Raw genomic sequence first — 17,858 nt, 5'->3', positions numbered from 1 at the left:
ACAGGTCCAGCTCCCTCAGCCTGTCCTCAAAAGAGAGATGCTCTAATCCCGTAGTCATCTTTGTTGCCTGACATACAGCATGTTTCAGCTCAGTGTTCAAGCTGATTTTCCTTGCTTGATCATTGTCATGCTGCTTCCCTCTGTTTTTTGAAGAGAGTGTAACAGCTTGCTGGTTTTGCTTAGTGTGTCATCTGGCCCTCCAAGGGCCATACGGTAAACTTGCCTTAGGTGTGACACCTAATTTCTACATTTGTGAAAGGAAGGGAATTTTCTTCATTAGCTGGGGCTTATTTAAATGCATGTAGACCTATAAAAATATTTGCTTCTCTGCCTTATGAGAAGGAATTTGTGTGCTCCAAGATAGCTGCTTTCTTCCCCAGATCTCAAAGGTGCATTACTCTCTGTTAGTCTGTTTCTGACCAAGAGGATCTTCAATGATGCCTTTCAAAAAATATAGCTATCCTTTCTGGTTAATGATAACCCTGAAGAGATGATACAGACTGAAGCTATATTGTGAGATTTCCTGGTTGCTCAGGAGAGTAACTTTCATACCATCTGAAGGAGGTCATAATTCATCTCCAGTTAGACAGAAGTTATCCTCAATGCCAAGTTTCTTAAGGTATGAGAGGAAGAAGTCTGCCATCCATTTTTGAATACCATATTGATGTAGACATGGCACAATATCTGGAAGCTGTTTAAAAGGCATAAAACAGAGAAAACTGCAAAGGAAATACAGGATTTTGGTGTACATAGTGCCCCACTTCAAAAGAGACAGAAGTTAAGGAATATAGTTTTAATAAAAATGGTGCTTTTCAGGTCTCTCTGCATACTTGGAAAAGTTTCTCTCATTTCATACTTGGCTATGAGTCATTTGTTCATGTTATAACTATTAATATTAAAAAGGCAGGCTGGAAACCTGAAGTAATCTGTTCTGTTATTCAAGATCTTGACTACCATAAAGATGGTCCCTTCAAAATTTGATTTTTAGTTCTGTTTTATTAGATTTCTTATAATTTTACTGAGCTAGTTTCTTGCCTTGTCAACTTCAATTGGAGAGTGAGGGGGCTTTTAGAAGGTAGAATATGAAGAAACAAAAAGCATATCAGTTCATTAATTTTATTTGACTTAATGTACTGTGTTCCAGCTGTAGATACCTATTCTGTACTGCGATGCTCTGATATGATGTGAAATTATTTAATTATCCTGTATAAAAATAGATTACCTTTTAATGCATCACTGTTCTCAGAATTACTAGTCTGCCAAACCTACAGTGCATAATGTCTACCTCATAAGACACTAAGGGGAGACTCATCCAGGTCTCAGTTGAAGTTTGTGTTCTTGTCTTGAATAGTTTAGCCATTCTTCAAAACAGCAACTTTTTATAGACAGTATATATTTCAGTGCCTAACACTTTCTACTAAATCAAAATACCCGCTTTATTTAAATTAGACTTTCTTCAGGCATATGTTAATTACGGGATGTCTTGGTCTTTCATGGAGAGATTCAATAGATCACATCCATTTTCACTCAGACTTGCAAAAGGAATAAACCTAACCAGTATATCCACAAGAAGCAGCCAGCTACCCTTAGATATGACCCTTCTTTCTTGTAGATAAAGGATTTTTTAGTTAGCAGTTTCTTTTGCTTGGCATTCTCTATGGTGTGATCACCTGTTGGATTTAGATGTTTTCCTTCTAACCTAATGCACAGCACAGGTCCTTGAGATGCAGGGGTGAATTAGGCTTTCATATGTAATAAGGCTTACTGTTAAATGCATGGCTGCAAGAAAATCCTGGCAAAGCACTAAATATTACTTAATATTAATTTCAAGTGTCAGCTACTGTATTTGATTGCTGTCACAGGCTCTCTGTTCTGTCACTCTCCTTAATCTTAAGTTCTTCAGGTAATTGATACGGTAATTGATACCAGTGATTGAACAAATTTAGCAAGTTCTGATGTTCTGCAGTGTTACTCAGCTTTTGAGTTTGCCTTTGGGAGATTGGGCATTCTTACTTGCTCTTGCAACGTGTTCTGCTCCTGTTTTTCTTCAGCTCCCCACTTTAGTGTCCTGCTGCAAGTAACCTGCAAATGTGAGACCTTGTACATTGCTTATTTTGTGTTGATTGACTGTATCACGTCAAGCTGTAAACTAGGGATCTGTGCTTAAATCCATGTCTTCCTTGAAGAATTAGATTTCCACTGGGTTTTGGTACCAAATGAGAAAATTATTTACAGTGTAAAGCAGTTATAGAAACCAGAATATTTCTGTTTGAATATGCTGCAGTTCATAAGTTAAATGCCTAAATGGAAGTCAGTTTCAAATATTATAATCTGCATGGGAAAGGAGATCTGACTTGGTTTCTGTATTAGAAGCAATTGAGACAACTGACTTAAATATTTCTTTAGAAGCTTTAGTTGCTTTTTGGTAGTATTTCTAGGACAACTCCTCAACTTCTTACGTGGCTTGCCCAAGTACACTAACATAAACTAAAGAGTAGTTTTGTGATCCTTGCTGGGATGTTACTTTTTGCCTCCCTATGAAAGCAAATAGAATGGTTCTTTGATTGAAGCTGAAATTAGTGATCTGTGCCCAAGAAAAGTTCAAGCAGAAAGATCCATGCTTTCTGTAAACTTGCAATAGACATTTTAACAGAGAGGCAGTTTTTACAAAGAACTCAGAGGTATCTTGCAGCAAACTTGTGTAAAGTTTTTTTTGTCTGAGCTTCAGTTTTATTCCTGGATATAGGGCCTCAAATGGAACAGCTGGGAAACATTTTTGGCTCAGACTATGGAAAGTGGGTTTCCAGGCTAAGTGGTTAATGATTGTACCTAAGTTATTCAAAGTAAGCCTTCATTTGAAGAACTATTAGCTAAAGCAGTGACTGAAATGGCATATAGGAATATCCTGCTGTTACAGTAAAACAGAAGGTTGTCTGAATTGTGAAATGCCTTTCTGTAAGCTTTCAAATTCATGAGTTTTTTAGAAGAAAGCTGCTAAATGGTTCTCAGCAATAAATGTGTTGGAATGAGAAACTGCATCTCCAGTAGCTTTTTGTATAGGACTGAAACTTCATAACTCTGATTAGCTTACTTGTTTTGAGAGTGGGAGGCAAGATGAAAGGGATTTTTATTCCTCTCCTGCTTCCCCCCCCCCCCACCCAGTATTGTGTGAGGGAAATTTGAACTGATGGGCCTTAGACATTGTCAGAGCCCAGACAGCAAAGGTGTTTTTGATTGTTAAACTTGTTCAGAGGGAATATAGTCTGAAAAAAATTTCAGAAGCATGACTGAGAGAAAACTGTCTTCTGATTTCTCAAGATGAGACCAGAAGCTGTGAAGTCCGTGTGCTGGTTGTGTCCTGCATAAACATAATTCTTGGAAGAAGGCAAATAGAACAGTATGTTTACACCAGAGACTGTATGAGTATGATATATAGTTATTTCAAGTCTGCTAATCTTGAAACATGAAATCACTGATGATTACACATCTAAATTTATAGGCTGTAGAGTTTATACTGTACAAAAAGAATGTCTGCCTAAATTATGTACAAGAACAACCCATAACTCCAATTCAGGTGCTGAGTTCTAAAAGTAGAGTGGTTTTTGGCAAAAGTGGTACCAATTTTCAGCAGTAGTTTTGATCTCTGTAGATTTGCTATAACAGTAGACTCAGGCACTTTGAACGTCTAAGACATTGCATGTTAATTATCAAGTGAAACATCTTGCAAAGTGTTCTGCTCAGTGCTTGATTCAAAATACATGCATGCATGCAGGCTTAGTTCCAGCAGCACTTCTAGGCCAGGTAGCATCTGAACATTCTTTAAAATGCTTTTCCTATCTCTCTATATCCCAACGGTAAGAGAAGAGCACGCCTGTTATGATAATGTGCTTGCAAGACCAAGTTCACTTAAATCTGTTGAAGTGTACTTTAACAAGACTTTAGCAGTCCGAGAAGGACTTTGGCTTCATAGAAACACTTAGTTCTCTGGCACTCCCTACTGTGAATGAGACATGAAGGTGCTTCTCCATAACTTGCTACTGTTTCCTAATTTTTGCTTACATTGCATTGAACGTTCTCATTTGTGTAGGGAATTAGTACTTGAAGCTGCTCTTTTTAAAGAGTATTCCAATATAAGCAAAGGTTTACATTTTATATAAGCACAAGTATCTTAAATTTTCATAGCCTTGCTATACCTTTGGGAAGAATACAACTTGGTATAGCTTCAAGAAGGTAAGGCAGGTGTAACCCTGAGCCAGTGAAAGACTGGATTTGTTGTTTCCTGTCATTGTTTTGGCACAGTAAAAGCGTAGTTACAGATGTCAAGATTTAGGTTTCTTTTTTTTTTTATGAAAGATCGGAAAACAGTGATTTGCCACTTGCTGATAGTTCTTCAGAAATGATGGCCTAGTGATAGATGAAAACCTGGTGTTAGACCTTTTCTTTCTCTGTATGACTTTGTGTTGGTATGACTGTCACTTTTTATGAATCATGTACCTTTAGTTTAGCAAAGAAGATCAGATATGTGATGGCATGTTGCTATGCAGACTGACTATGCATATACCTTATTTCCTGGCTACTTCTGCATACATTCAAAATCAATTAGGAGATGGTAAAAGCACCAGTTTCAGACCATAGTGAGATTTTGTGTGTGTTCAGGCAGGTGATGAGTTACTGTGATAACTATACCAATCTAAAATGTAGTAACTTCATAGTGCCTGAAATATTATTATGCATGTGTTGTGACTGGAACCTGGTCTCTATAACGGATGATACACGTCTCAGAGTAAATGGGAATTATTTAGAAGTTGAGTCAGGGTACAGCAACTGTTTTGTGGTAATGTCCTTTTCGTAGTTCTTCATACTACCTTTTTTTCTACTTTTGGTGTAAATACTGAAATACACTTTTTGAGCAGTACATGAAGTTGTATTGATGTGATTTGTACATATTATTAGCTCTGACAATCATCAGGGTTTTTAGACTTTCTTTGAAGGAGAAATTTATGCAGAGAAATTTATATATTGTTAATGAAACTTATGAGAATTACTGTGCTACTGCTGCTTGTGTAAATTATGTTAACCGGAAACTTGCGTTTAGGTGATTTTATTTTATATAATGCAGTAATTATAGATCAAAATAAACAAAAGCTTTCATTTTACCAGGGGAACATGAATGCGGCAGCTCTGTTCAAAGAAACCTTACCGTCCAGGAGGCAGCTGCATATTTAAAAGTAAGCAAATGAGGTACTTTTAATTGGTTGTATGTAAGATTTGTATAAGTTACAATTTGTAAGGCCCTGGTTTCATATCTAGTGTATTGACTAAAATTTTACTTAGTATTATTTGGAAATGTTTGGAATTGATGGCTTTAACATGTGCTACATATAATTTTTATTTGGGGATGTAGGGAATATTTGAGGAGAGGGAAGGTGAAAGAAACTGGCTTAATTTCAATGAAAGTGTAACTAGTAGTGCTTCAATGGCATGCAGGGCTTTTTTTCCCTTTCATTCAAACACCAGGACATGATTTGGATTGATGGAGATAGTTGACCAACATAAAAATAATAAACTTATAAAATTCAAATATCTAGAAGCTTCTCCAGAAACGAGTATACTGGTTTTTGAGACTTAGTATAAAGTATACTGTCTTCCTTTCTTTGTGAAGAGGGGTCGACATGTGGATCTGTGCAGAGAGACTGACAGGCAGCAGCTGTGTGGAGAGGCCATTCTTTGATGGCCACTAATTCATTTAAATAGAAATGGTCGAAAAAAGGCCTTTTTGCTAATTTGATCAGTGTGTAGTAGTATGAAATCCCACTCCCTGCTGTCATTCTCCTGCCTTACTCCCCAAATAAAAGAGAACTCTTGCCTTGTCTTGACAGCTCTAGGGTTTATTTTAGCCAATATTGGTGTACCCTACAGTGGAAAACTACTTGAAGCATTTAAGAGGCTGAGAGTAGATTTCTTTGATTGGATGAGGAGGAGTTAATGTACATATACATTTACATGTACATATACATGTAAATGTACATATACATTTGTATATGTAATATGCAAATTTGTAGAAATTCTACATTTTGGCAATCCTTTACTTAGTAGACAAAAAGGGGCAATGTTTGAGAGCATCCCAAAGAAGTTGCTAACACTAGTTTATAGTTTGGCAATTATGATCTACATCTGTTAAAACCAGTTGTATTGTGGAAAAAATTAAGTTGATGCCATAGAACTGATTGTCTTGACTGTCTGTTACTCTGAAAGAATGACAGTTGTTATCATAACTGTTTTAGCTCTGCTGGGAAGCTCAAATTTAATATGAAAATTTGTCACTTTGCAGGAAGTCTCATTTAACCCTACAGTTCCTCATTTTGGGAGTATAACTCCTTTACAGAATTTCTGTGTTCGGTTACTTTTTCATACTTTAATCTCAAACTGAAATAGTTACTGGGTTTTTATGTGCTTATGCTTTAATTCTAGGCAAGTTACATTATGTGAGGTTCAAAGGAAAGATGGAAATAAATCTTTTTTTGGGAGTGCAATTTCAAATATAATAGTAACTTCCATTTTGCTTTTCTTTTTCTGCAAAAGAACACGCAAGGTGAGCTATGGAGACAGCCTAGCTCAGACAGAAGTGGATACTCTCCTATTAGAGTCGATACCAAATAATTAAAAGTAAAAAAAAGTCAATGTCTAAATAGTGATGTCAGTTCTTGATCTACGAATACTGAACTGTTTGCAAAATATGAGTAAAACCTGATTTTACTCAAGCTTCTTAAAAAAGATCAGAGCATAGAACTGCTTTTACAAGACCCGTTTCCAGCAGAGTTTGGATCTGTTTGGAGTTTTATTCTTGGAGTAGATTTTTTTTTCAGTGAGCGCCGCCTAGTGGCTGAATAATTGTTTTCTTCTTGTAGATTAGAATTGTTAATTAAACAGTGAACGTGGCTTGACTTTTCAAACAGTCCTTAGTATGAGGGGTACTGGTGAGTCTGATAACTGCTCATAGCATATATAAATTTACTTTGTGCAGTGAACTTACTCAAAATCTGAAGAATCAGGAACAAAACAACATTGTTTTGGCTACTAATCTGTGCAGAATCTGAGTTTTATTGTGGCATGATAACTTCCCGGTTATTTATGAAATTACTCATTAATATTGTATTTTGACAGAATTTAGATCCAGAATATGAAAGTGTACTTAACAAAGCATTACAATGGATCTTGAATAGTGGGGAAGATGTTGGCATAAAGTAAGTGGTCTTTATTTCTTAGCTTAATTTGTTCTAAGAGAATGTATCATTTTTCATAAGTACTGTATATTTTTTAATAGGTGTCTCAGCAATGACCCTAATGAGATGAATGTCACTAATGTGACAGATGTGAAGTACCTGGAATCCACTAGTCCAAAGATGTCTTTCAGGTGTCGTTTTCGCCGTGCGTTTGTTAATGTAACTCACAGATTATCAATATTGCTCCTGGGTAAGTTAATAAAACAGTCAAGATTTTTTTGTTGTAACTTGTATTTATCTAAATGCACAAGGAAAAGTAAACAGCACGTTTAGAGAAAGTTTTTATTCAGCCACAGAACTTGGAGTTTCTATCAGTGTCTTGATTAAAATTCAATTTACTTTGCACTTCTGTTGTGCCACCCTGTCTTCACACCGGTTGCTATCATCTGCTTCTGTAATCAGCTGAACATACTCATTCTTTGGAAACTCTGTCTTTTTCCCTGTTCCCAAAGCAATATCTTGTGGCTTTCAAAAGTTCCATGTGGAACTGATTAGAAAAAGCAGTAAAAAGACATAAGAGATGTAATTTTGAGGATATTTCACTGTTGTTGAACTTCAGAAATGTAACTACAGAAAAGATGATCTTCCTAGTTTTAGGAAAGGTTGGATATCTAACATGGTTGTCACCAAAAATTCTTGCCTCTAAGAGTATGTTGTAAAAAATGTATGTAATCCTTCAGTAAGACTAATTAATTTAATCTTTGATAGTTCTTTGATTGAGTTTCAAATTCATCCAAGTTTATTTTATTCTGAGCCATACTGAAAACTATGCAGCATAAAAACAGGGTACAAATGAGTGCAGACACTTCACTCCTTTCCATGTGGCTGGATAATAATATTGAAGATGCAAAGTTCATCTCACCTATTGAATATTTAAAAAATCATTTATCCCAGTGTCTTAACAATGTCTTGCTTATGAGGAGAAGACTTGAGACCTCCTTCAGTAGCCTCTTGATGAACCAAAAGAATCAAAGGCAAACTGTCCCAGATTGCTGTCTTTCTGATAACAGTCAATACAAGGACTGAATTGGGATGTGGAGATAAAACTCTGTATCCGAGTCAACCACTGGTCTTAATCATGCTGAGCAAATTGCCTCATGTCTCACCTGTAGTTAACATTAATATGGAGCACCTTTTGAAAAATAAACTACTGCATACATGTTAGATGTGTTGTCATTAGCTAACAGTCATTTTGGCCTAAAATGATGTCCATCAGTCTCTTTGATATATCAGTTAAAACTGCCTTATGGTTACTGATATATGAAACAAACTACAAAATTATAAATTGTGTATGTGTGGGTTCGGGTTTGATTTTTTTTATATTGTTAATTGATCGCAGGTGTAGTGGTGCCCTCAGAGAGATAGAAGAAGGAATAAGAACTTTATTTTCAACTTATGCTGCTGACCTTCCTAACCAGATTGTCCTTTTTGGAATAATATTCAAAGTAATAGAAAAAGAGCATGAAGTACTTCATTGCAATAAATACAAATCTGTAGCTGAACTGAAGCAGTCCAAGTTAATTTGCTTTGACCAGTATATCTAAAGCATATGACTTTTCTATCAATTAAAGAATATTGTGCATTTTAAAATCTAAACATGTTCTTGATTGTCAGTTTATGTGACTGTTAATATGACTTTGAATTTTCCTAGTGTAATTGTTTTACTGTTTTTCTTCACTAATGGGTAAAATTTAAAATCACAGTCCTGGGAGATACCAAGCTGTTGTTAAAACAGTGAATGTTTTTCTAAAAGTAACTTCTTTTCAAAGTGGAAGGAAGAGTTTGTGTTTCTGTGTAAAACACTGACAGCAAGTACAATGTATTTTACTAGTTTTAGTACTTGTTAGATAGTTCAACCAACTTTTGAATTGTGCCTTGTAATCTTTGTTAAATAACCGATGTTCTAATACTGTTTAAAGAGTATTATGCATCTTAATGCAGGTATAGTGATGGTTTGGGGAGTCTTACACTACATGAAGTACCGTTGGGCAAAAGAGGAAGAAGAAACGAAGCAGATGTATGATATGGTGGTAAAAATCATAGGTATGGCTTCTTGAGTCACATCTGATGTATGTATAAGCTTTCAAAGAACTGACACTCATTCAATTATATTTTCTTCTGTTTGGTAGCCAGTGCTGTTAGAGTTCTTGGTCAAATGTGTGATTCACATGTTTTTGTTTGCTTTTTTTTTTTAAAAGACACCAACTATCCTTTAAACCTAATCAAATTACAATAAAGATTGTAATTTGTGAATTGCATCAATATGGCTATAAAATTCCCATTGACTTAGTAGTATTTTATCCTATATTGAAAACAAATACAAATGTGATGTTTGTTTACTAGAAGCATGGCGACATGTTGCTTTCTGTATCTGTTTTTTCAGCCATTTTCAGTTAAAATATCTGCTCCAAAAATGTGTTAGCCCTCAATTCCATCCTTAATGGTTTTTCATAGAAAAAGCAGCTTTTTAATGAGTTACTTTGAGCAGAAATTATGTTGCTAAAATGGAATGCATGATTGAGTTCTGAAATCCTGCCTTTCTACTTGAAGCCACAGTGTTTGCAATAGTTTGTGTTTGTAGTTTTTAAGCTCTGTTTTGGGCTGCATTTTTACTTAAATTGTTCTATTACTTTCATCTATGGTAGTCACCATAAATACAGAGATGGTAGATGAATCAGAACTGTTTTCCTGTTTTTACCATTTTCCTACATTTTTTGTTTGCAAATCAATTTTTGTTGAGGTGGAGGGAAAGCACTTTATTTTTAAAGATGACTGTCTTTGCTAACACTTAAAAGTACCAATCAAGAGTAAGAGCTCTCTTCCTTTATTTCAAAGTTATTAGGATACTTGGATGCATTGTGCTTGCTTAGTTTTCTTAATTTGCCTTCAGCATGGCTGGGAAAGAAAATGTTTCAAAATGCCAGAAAACCTTAACTACTAAATTGGGAGGGATCTTGAGTAGGTGTTCATTGCCAGAATTGATACTTTTTTAATGTTTACATGAACTACATAGTTATCAGTTTGGTTTTTTTTTTTATGATGTCTTCAGATGTTCTAAGAAGCCACAGTGAGGCATGTTCAGAAAATAAAGAGTTACAGCCTTACATGCCAGTTTTACATGTGCGTGATTCTCTAATACCTCCTCAGGACAGGTATGTTCTCACTAGGAGTAATGAATTTCCTTATGTGTAAAGAGGGAAAATCAGTAAAAATAAATGGGTCAGTTAACGAAGTTAATTTCAGTAGGTTGCACACTGTAATATTTGGAGATTCTTATTGACACAGGTGGGGGGAAAAGTATTGGATTTCTCTTACATGCTGGATGTCAACTATGCAGATTGTTATTGCTAACTTTGTAATTCTTGCTTCAATTTTTAAGGAGGAAAATGAATAAAGTCTGGAATCGAGCAGTTGACTTTCTTGCAGCAAATGAATCTAGAGTTCGCACAGAGACACGAAGAATAGGTGGTGCCGAGTTCTTGGTTTGGAAGTGGATGCAACCTTCTGCAGCATGTGACAAAATTTTAGTAATACCATCAAAAGTGTGGCAAGGCCAAGGTATTGAAGTTATATTTTGCAACTATAGTTGTTTTAATTTCTGCATCTAACTTCTAAATAGTACTTTGTTGCTTGAACTTGAAAGGTTTGTTTTCTCTCACACATTTAAGGATTGTTATGAACTGTTAGTGTTATTTCTCTGTTATCTTGTTCTATAGACTTTTTCTGTGCATTGTGTCTGCCTTGTTTTCAAGGAAAATGAGCCGTTCTGTTATAGCTACTGCAGAAAGACACAGAGGGCAAGTAGCCAAAGTGAGTTGCTTGTTCCTTTTCATGAATTAAAAAAAAATACTCTTTAGTTGGTCAAATTCTGACATGCCTTACACTTACTGGAAGTAATGTAATTCGTTGTATCTGACAGCAGATAAATTGCATCTTGCAGGCTTGAGTTTCTTACTGTTATCAGTCAGGTACCTAAAGATGGAGTTAGGAGGAAGAGATGTTTATTTTGAAAGGGAAACTGCTGGGACAAAAGATTCCTCAATTAGGAGAATGTGCATTTTGAACATCTCGTAGTGCCTCCTCTCTGTCATAAATGTTTTTCTACACTGTGCATTTGTTTTTCAAGCTTCGTGGTGTAAAGCATTTGCTTTAATAGAGAAGGCTGTTGTCATAAATGGGTTTTGCAGTGTTCTGTGACCTTTTAGCTTTATTGTGAAACCAAGTGGCAAGAATCTAGTGAGTTTGCAGTTGTCTGTCTACTGTGGTCATATTTTCCTAGTTCTTTTTCTTTCTGCCTTTCTTCATGTTAAGCTTCAGGTTTTGGGGTGGTTTACTTTTATTTTGGTCAATGAAAAATTGAAACTGTAAGTCTTGAATTCTAGTTTGCAGTAAAAAAGGAATGTTCATTTCTATCTGTGCCTGAGTGTGAAAGCAAATGCTTAAAGTGTTTATTGCAAATTGTATAAATGTTGTGACTTTTTAAAAGAGTCTCTCACCTTGTGTTCCTCTATAATGCCATATTATCTCTCCAGTTGGACTAAAATAAAAGCTGTGCAGAATCCTAGTTTATAAACTCATCAGCTTCTTTTGGTGGTCATGGAGAGTGGTTGCTTCTCCACTTTTTTGTTCAGATTTTTTAATTGGATATTATCAAGGTAGTATTGTGTGTTACTTCTATGGCTTTGGACTAGATGATGAAAAAAGCCTAGTTAAAAACTAGAGTTTTTGCCCTGCCTAGTCCCACTTAAGCGAAAATTCTCCCTGGCAAACAACTGCATCTCTGTTCGTCTGGAGTATGCTAATTTTGGTCTTAGTTTAACTAATGCAAGTACCAATAGACTTCCTTCTTCTACTTTTTACTGGTATATGTTTTTATTTTTAAGAAACATTGTTTCCCCTAAAAGAGGGTACAGTTTAAAGCAGCTCTTTCCAATGTGATTTGCTTTCCAAAGGCAGACAGAAATAGGTTCTTTATGGCTTGAAACATTTATGCTGTAGCAAACTTGATCACCCAAGTACAAGTACTGCTAACATTCTGGTTTTGTCCCAGGCATGTTTTAGTAAGTTCTATGTAGGCTTTCAGCCCTTGGCTCTTAAATTTGCATTTCCCTAAGTTTAAAGGAAAAATGACCAATTCTCTCTGTCAATATGAAAAGCCAAATATTTTGAGGCATTTGCAGATATTTGACATGTTAACTGATGAGGGTCTTTCGTAGTCTTGGGACCCATTTCTTGCTTGACTATGCAAAATGTTACGTTGGGATGTCATTATATACTTCCCAAAGTTATACTACTGGTTTTAGCATTACGTTTCTCATTTTAAATAATTAATTCAAAATGAGGGCTTAAAAATACCTTGTGATCCCACTGCAGGCTTGAGGTTCTGTAGTCATTGTCTTGCAGTAATGTGGCATTCTGCTATGATAACTGTATTGTTTGATTTCAGTTTCTCAGTTTTCGTTAGTAAGATGTGTTTATTGAATTTAGTACTAGAGTTGCAGAACCTTTTCTGTCTAGGACATTGTACATTAGGGATGTGCAGGTGCTTTAGGTACTACAAGAAAGAAATGGTGGGTTTTGTCAACAGCTGTCTGTTCCATCTCTCATTTAAATTGAACATAGCTTCTGCAAAATATATATGTATATATATGTATAGTTTATTGTTCAATACAGGCTGTGAAACATGACACTCCAGTTCTAATTTACTACTCATTCGCTCTCAGTTTTTCTTGTCCTGTTTGACTGCAATATAATCATGCCATGACAATTCTGTCCTGTATTAGAAATCAGACTGGATTTTCCTTCACCTGGTAGACTTCTCAGTGTGTGATAGTTCAGGTGGTGCTTTGCTACGTGGAATATACATTGGAGACTCTCAATAGAACAGCAGTTTCCAAAACTTCCCAGAAAGACAGCTACTGTAGTAGCTACTGTTAAGTACCATCCAAATTTGAGCATCTGATACCTACTTTAGCATAGTGCCAATGTGGACAGAATAACTTAATCTCTCATCTGTGTCTTTTATCTGTATGTTACTGACTATTATTACACGCTTAAGACTCTTTGCTTTCTATTGAATAGGACATATCAAAATCGATTCTGTTTCAGTCAGTTTAATAGCAATTTTCCTAGTTTTCTTGTTATGTTTGCAGATTAGCAAAGATGTTTGAAGAACTGAAATTGCATACTTGGTCTCTATCAGAAGGGCCTGGAAATAGAGTGGCTAGAATGACAGGGATCAGTTGGGCTCTTGGTAGTCAGCAAGCAAAGGCAATTTTCACATGCAAAAGCTCTCTTTATTTTGTGCTCCTTGTTTTCAAATGACTGTTTGAAATAGTTCCATTGCATAAGTCTCATACTTTTTGCACAGCTACTTCTTTCCTGATGTTAGGAATTCTACATGATGTGTCACTTTCTTCCTTTTTTGGAATTATACATCAACTGCAGCTAAGTTCATACTCCAGTTTTGATGTGTGAATACAGAAGTTCATAAATCTAAATACTCTTCAAGACTGCTAGACTCTGAACAGACTCTGTACATAGAAAATCATAATGAATTCTTGGGTTTGAATCCTGTGAATAAATTTCAAGGTCACAGTTTTTTACCTTCTGAGATCTGATAGTGCTCTGTAGCTGAGCACAACACCTGAGGATGTGCAATTGAAGAAGAAAGCCTCTTGATCTACCCGCGTGTACTAGGATATCAGTAGATGATAGCGTGTGTTTTAACTATGGGAACTGCAGCACGCATGAAATCCAAGCTCTACTGTCCGTTAGCAGCATGTTTAAGCATCACCGTGACATTTCGTTCAGTCCTTCAGGATGCAAACCATGTTTTGACTGTTTGGGTGGTTTTTTTTTAATAGATCAGAATAAATTCTGGTGCTGTTCCTTTGAAATATTATCTACTGGATACAGCAGATGTATTTGTAAAAAAAAAAAAGCCCATGGTGGGATGGACAAATACAATGTTTTGAAAACAGTGTACAAGAGGAGAGTCAATCAAGAAACAATCTTCATCATGTCAAGTGTAATTTAGTTAAATCAATGGAGAAAACCCCACATTCCTAGTGTGTTCAGTTTGCTTTTGAAAGAACAGATACAATTGTCCTGTCAGGCCCTTGATAATGGGAGCTCTAAAGAAAAATAGGTAAGCAGAGCTCCAGTGTAGCTAAGCTAACAGCAAAAGCTAAAGTTCTTTGACAGCTCTGGAGATGAGATAGACTTCTCTGAAGTACCACATCTAGGGTGATATTTCATCCTGCAGCATGGAAGATAACCTGTTACCTCTTGTGAACGACACCCTTCCTCACTAGCTTGTGAGAACGTAATCCTTTCTCCAAACAAAACCAATCAAACAAACAAAAAACCACATCCCACAAACCCCCCAACTCTACTCTTTAACTGTTGCAAGAAAACTCTTGGTTTCATGATGCTGGTAAAATGCTGCATCTGTCCCATGCTTGTCTTCTATTGCTGAACGCAACTGTATTAAGTCAACCGTACTCTTCTCCTTGGTAAGATTTCGATTTTGGTATCTTTCATGTTTACTAAAGAACCTCCTGTTGTGTGAAAGTGCATCATTTCAACATTTTCAGACAATTGTTTTATCTTTTTGTTCTTGCCTTTGATTAGAAGAGTTAGTACTTAATAAATTACAGTGATCTGTGGCTTAACATTGAAAAATCTGTTCTTCAGAAACATAGTTACCTGTATTTGATATGAGTCTTCAGCCTTATCAGATGCATCAAATCCACATCTAAAGATCCTTTGGGCTGTCTTATAACCCCTGGTGATGATACTCAGGAATTCCTTTAGCAATAATATATTAGTCATTTAAGAGACATAGAAAACTTAAATGTTCCTTTTGAAGTCAGGGCAAGAGCCACTTCTTCCATCATAGACATGTTCCAGTCACAGTGATAGAGGTTGATGAAAGCACATGTTTTTAGCTGCTGCTGTTCTTTGAATCCGATATGATACAGTCATACTCAGTTTAATGTAGTAAAACAAAGTACACTATGAATGAAATAACAAGTAGCTTCCTTTTCTTGAAGGTGCTCAGTAGTCCCTAAGGGGAATTTATGAAAGTCCTAAGTTTTTTGTCAGTGACTTATTACATGAAGTTGTGGTTTTGCTTTCCTGTTTCATCTTTACCTTTTTACCCTCATCTTGTAAGTCTTACTCTTGAGACCTATTTAGAAAAAGGTGTGAAGTGCTTAGTTAATCAGCATGTAGCTTAGACTGTTGTCTTGCATTATGTCTGCTTATGCCCTAATTGTGAGGAGAATTATTTTGTATGTTCCACACCAGTGTAAATTTTCAAATAATCAGTGCTGTAACCCAAACAGCTTTGTCACAGAAGTTTCTCTTTTGGGGGAGAGGAGAATTAATTGTTACAGATGTGTAATGAAGATCAAGAGACATCTGTTAACTATGCTGTTTTGAGTTCTGCTGTGTAGGTGCAGCATTAACTTGCCTGTGTCTTCTCTAACCTCCCCTTTTGGTCCCATTTCTGGTATACATTTTAATGCTTACTACTGTTCTAGCATTAATTTTATACCTCACTGATTTCCATGGTCATTTTTAACCCTTATACATAAAAAGCTCCATCTGAGTTGCAAAACTTACTTTTAAATTTACCATGAGTCTGAAATGTTTTTTGAGGAAAAACAGAGCTCATCTTTATTTTCATATGCTGCGCTGCCCTGGGCACACTTGCTCTACCAGTAGGATATTACTTAATGTTGGAAGCAGTTTAGTTTTCTGCTGGTGGTGTGCTCTGGCTGAAGTCATCACCTGGAGCACCTGAGATCTTCCAGTCAAAAAGACATAAAAATTATTAGAAACTGGAACAGGCAAAGCTTGGTTTATACAGGTATTGACGCTAAAGGGTGAATTACCCATTTAGTTACTTTTGCATAGCTCAGTGGTGTAGCTGCTGCCATAAATCTCATTATGAATTTTTTGGAGTTCATAAACAGCTTGCAGAAATGTCGATCCTCTGGGCCTGGGGTCTCTGAAAATAACTACTATTCTTTATCCTTGGATTGAAACCATGTGCTGAATAAACCTAGCTATAAACAATCAGCACATAATTTCCTCAACCCCGCACCTTTTCAGGTCCAGGTCCATGACTAGGCCACCCCAGATCACCTTCTCCACTATGGTGTGGTGCCCCAGTGTACAATATGCTGGTGACATTTCACCCCCCCCCCTTGATCTGCTGGAGCCAAACTACATGAGTAAGGTAAGTCCATTTATTTTTCAATGTTGCTTAGTTCTGTAAAGTTTTTATTGTATACCCTATGTATAATTTTTAATTAGGGGCAAAAAACTTTACAAAACCATGTGCTATTGAAAAAGGACTTGTCCTTAAACTATAGGCAGCTCAGAGATAGATGTAGTGTCACCAGCATATTTAGAAATCTATTCCCAATTAAAAAACAGGTAGTTGTTACAGGTGTTGGTGACTTGCACTCTATGTGTGTGTGAGAGTATATACTAGTAAGAACATTTTTAGTTATTTGAGGAACTTACAGTATGTTCGATATTAGAATTGGAGGCCATTTTTTCTAATTTCTGGTTGGTAACTGTACTTTGTTTTTTGCCTCAGAAATTTACATAAGAAGCAAGTTTTTCTATGTCATATCTGCAGGCAGTGAATTTTCTCTTGGCTAGTGCTTGTCTTTCACAAGCAATGTCTTCCACATGACTGAATTTCTTCTATGACTGAATTTCTTCTATGTGACATAGTTTTTGTTCTGGTTACATACAGAAGAGCAGCAGTGTTCATGTATTTTAGATATACTTGAAAGGTCAGCAGTAAGAAGCACAGATATTTGCCCAAAACTGAGACTTCTAACCCTGGGAATGTAACATCTTGAATCTGTCAAATTTTTCAAAAGTAGGAAGAAGAAGAAGCATTAGCATCATTTTGGAACATGATTTTGCCTTGTTGAGATTTTTGATCTTATATTTAAGCTCTTGAATCTACTTATCTCAAGTCTTCAAAGTAAAACTTTCTTCAAGCCTTGAAAGTTGTTTTACCAGGTCATCCCATTTCATTTCTGTTGCTGGTTTGTTGGCCCTTCTCAGGGCACAGAGCTGCCTTATCTGAATCTGAAGGGGGCTCCTTGACTCCTTTTCTCGTGGTCCAGTCTTCTGTTGCAATTCCCACAAGCAGAACTTACCAACTTTAGAGAAGTTTATATTTTAAAACTCCAGAATGTATTTCAAGACACTGTTTAGCTTTGAAAGAGTTACTCTGTTATTTTTTATTTCCATCTTTCTTCTTATTTTATGCTCTGGTGTGTTTCATTTCAGATTTTTGCAAGCTTCTGATCATTTGTGTAGAGCATTTAGGGTTACAAAAGCTCCATCCTTGTCTAGTGTTCTTGACATGTTACTGCAGTACAAATGCAATGCAACATCCATCTGAACGGCTCCCTATTTCTTAGTCAGATGGGCAGCAAGATGCCCCAAAAGTGGAAGAAATGAGATTTCATCAGGCAGTTAGAACTGAATAGTTAACCTGCAGCTCCAAAAATTTGCTCCAGGTGTGTTAAGTATATC

At 36.1% G+C, this 17,858-nt stretch overlaps 1 protein-coding gene across 2 annotated transcripts in view; it reads left to right on the top strand.

Annotated features, from left to right (window-relative positions):
- The window catches only part of LEMD3 (LEM domain containing 3), a 42,925-nt gene that overhangs the window by 19,279 nt on the left and 5,788 nt on the right, over positions 1 to 17,858 (top strand). Inside the window, exons 4-10 of one of the 2 annotated variants that reach the window (XR_010430787.1) lie at positions 5,161 to 5,228; positions 7,165 to 7,244; positions 7,325 to 7,473; positions 9,225 to 9,326; positions 10,333 to 10,435; positions 10,663 to 10,841; positions 16,407 to 16,533. Coding sequence is in view for 1 of the 2 variants with exons in the window: in XM_064655752.1 (XP_064511822.1) it covers positions 5,161 to 5,228; positions 7,165 to 7,244; positions 7,325 to 7,473; positions 9,225 to 9,326; positions 10,333 to 10,435; positions 10,663 to 10,841 (681 nt within the window). In the remaining variant the exon portion in view is untranslated. The remainder of the gene's footprint in view (positions 1 to 5,160; positions 5,229 to 7,164; positions 7,245 to 7,324; positions 7,474 to 9,224; positions 9,327 to 10,332; positions 10,436 to 10,662; positions 10,842 to 16,406; positions 16,534 to 17,858) is intronic. The other variant, XM_064655752.1, reaches the window with a different exon arrangement.

This window comes from Pseudopipra pipra, chromosome 5 (genome assembly GCF_036250125.1).
Source record: "Pseudopipra pipra isolate bDixPip1 chromosome 5, bDixPip1.hap1, whole genome shotgun sequence".
Lineage (NCBI taxonomy): Eukaryota > Metazoa > Chordata > Aves > Passeriformes > Pipridae > Pseudopipra > Pseudopipra pipra.
This window is presented reverse-complemented; position numbering and strand designations above follow the sequence as displayed.